This window comes from Charadrius vociferus, unplaced genomic scaffold (assembly GCF_000708025.1).
Source record: "Charadrius vociferus isolate BGI_N301 unplaced genomic scaffold, ASM70802v2 scaffold567, whole genome shotgun sequence".
In the NCBI taxonomy this organism is placed as follows: Eukaryota; Metazoa; Chordata; class Aves; order Charadriiformes; family Charadriidae; genus Charadrius; species Charadrius vociferus.
In genome coordinates this window covers 488210-489592 of record NW_009649304.1, presented here as the reverse complement: position 1 = coordinate 489592, position 1383 = coordinate 488210, and the positions used below count along the sequence as shown (strand labels likewise).

General features: G+C 59.4%; 2 protein-coding genes across 2 annotated transcripts in view; both read left to right on the top strand.

Annotated features, from left to right (window-relative positions):
* The window catches only part of LOC104290097 (beta-crystallin B3-like), a 369903-nt gene that overhangs the window by 279746 nt on the left and 88774 nt on the right, over positions 1-1383 (top strand). The gene's annotated exons all lie outside the window — the stretch shown is intronic.
* The window catches only part of SEZ6L (seizure related 6 homolog (mouse)-like), a 94681-nt gene that overhangs the window by 72360 nt on the left and 20938 nt on the right, over positions 1-1383 (top strand). Inside the window, exons 3-4 of the mRNA XM_009889166.1 lie at positions 3-150; positions 747-932. Of these exons, the coding sequence (XP_009887468.1) occupies positions 3-150; positions 747-932 (334 nt within the window). The remainder of the gene's footprint in view (positions 1-2; positions 151-746; positions 933-1383) is intronic.

Here is a 1383-nt window from a genome sequence, read left to right as displayed (position 1 = left end):
GGGGGGTGGACGGCGATGCCCTGGTGGTCCTGGCCAACCAGACCCTGCTGGTGGAGGGCCAAGTGATCCGCAGCCCCACCAACACCATCTCCGTCTACTTCCGCACCTTCCAGGATGAGGTGGTGGGGACCTTCCAGCTCCACTACCAGGGTGGGTACCTCCCCGATGTGGGTGCGCGAGTAGGGGTGGGATGGGGTGTCCGTCCCGTGGGGCTCAGCCCCAGCGGGCTGCAGGGGTGGGAGGATGCCGGGCTCTGCCATCGCAGACCAACCGGGCTCCTGTTGCGCTGCGTGCCTGTGCTGGGAGCATCGGCCGCGGCAGGTCGAGCAGCAGCCTGTGTCGTGCCCAGAGCAGAGGGTTCAACGTGCACCCACATCCCGCACCCCGGTGCTGGCTGTGCTCCTCACGCCCGCCTTGCCCCGTTTCTGTCCCCGCGCAGCAGCTCTCCCCGCACAGCCTCAGACTGCAAGTCTATTTTCTTTTTTTCCCTTGAAGAGCTATAAAAAATAGATGAGGAGAAGCGAATTCTTTTTAAAATAGAAACTGGGTCTGAGCAAAACGCGGTAACAGGTGGAGCAGCAGCAGCGTGGTGGTTTGTCGGCACTCCGCAGCCGGCACCTGGCAGCGAGCTCTGTCCGTGGCACCGTGGGCACATCCAGCATGTCCCCAGCGCTCCCCCCCCCCGACTGCAGGGTGGCTCGGAGCAGACAAGCCTTAAAGCTCTGAAATGTCTGTGCTTCTTCCAGTGTTTATGCTGAGCTGCAGCTTTCCACGGAGACCTGATTTCGGAGATGTCACCGTGATGGATTTGCACTCGGGTGGAATTGCTCATTTTCACTGTCACCTGGGCTACGAGCTGCAGGGTCCCAGGGTGCTTACGTGCATCAACGCATCGAGGCCGCACTGGAGCAGCCCAGAGCCAATCTGCTCAGGTACGCTCCCTGTTAGTTGGCCTCAGTGCTAAAAAAAAACGGGATCCCCAAAGGAAAAAAAAAAAGAGAGAGTTGCTTTCTTCGCGCCGCGAGTTGAATGCGATCCTGGGAGAGAGCGAATGCGATCCTGGGAGAGAGCGAAAGCGATGCCCAGCTCCGCGCGCAGTGCAGCCCGAGGTACTGCAGGCTTTCACGTCACGGGCAGCAGAACCTGCTTTCTAATTAGGCAGGTAAGGGAAAAGAAATTACAGGTTTTATGCATATGTGTGAGCATCGATGTGCATACACAAAGCAAAGCCAAGCCAGGTTCACGCACTACAGACTGCTGAGAAGAGCTGAGCAGCATCAGCGGAGGGGTTCATCCCCGTTGCTGTGCAGTAGCCCCGTACGGGTGCCAATGCCGTAGCCTTTGCCTCGCCGTCTCCCTTCCGGTCTCAGCGGCGCTGTGCTC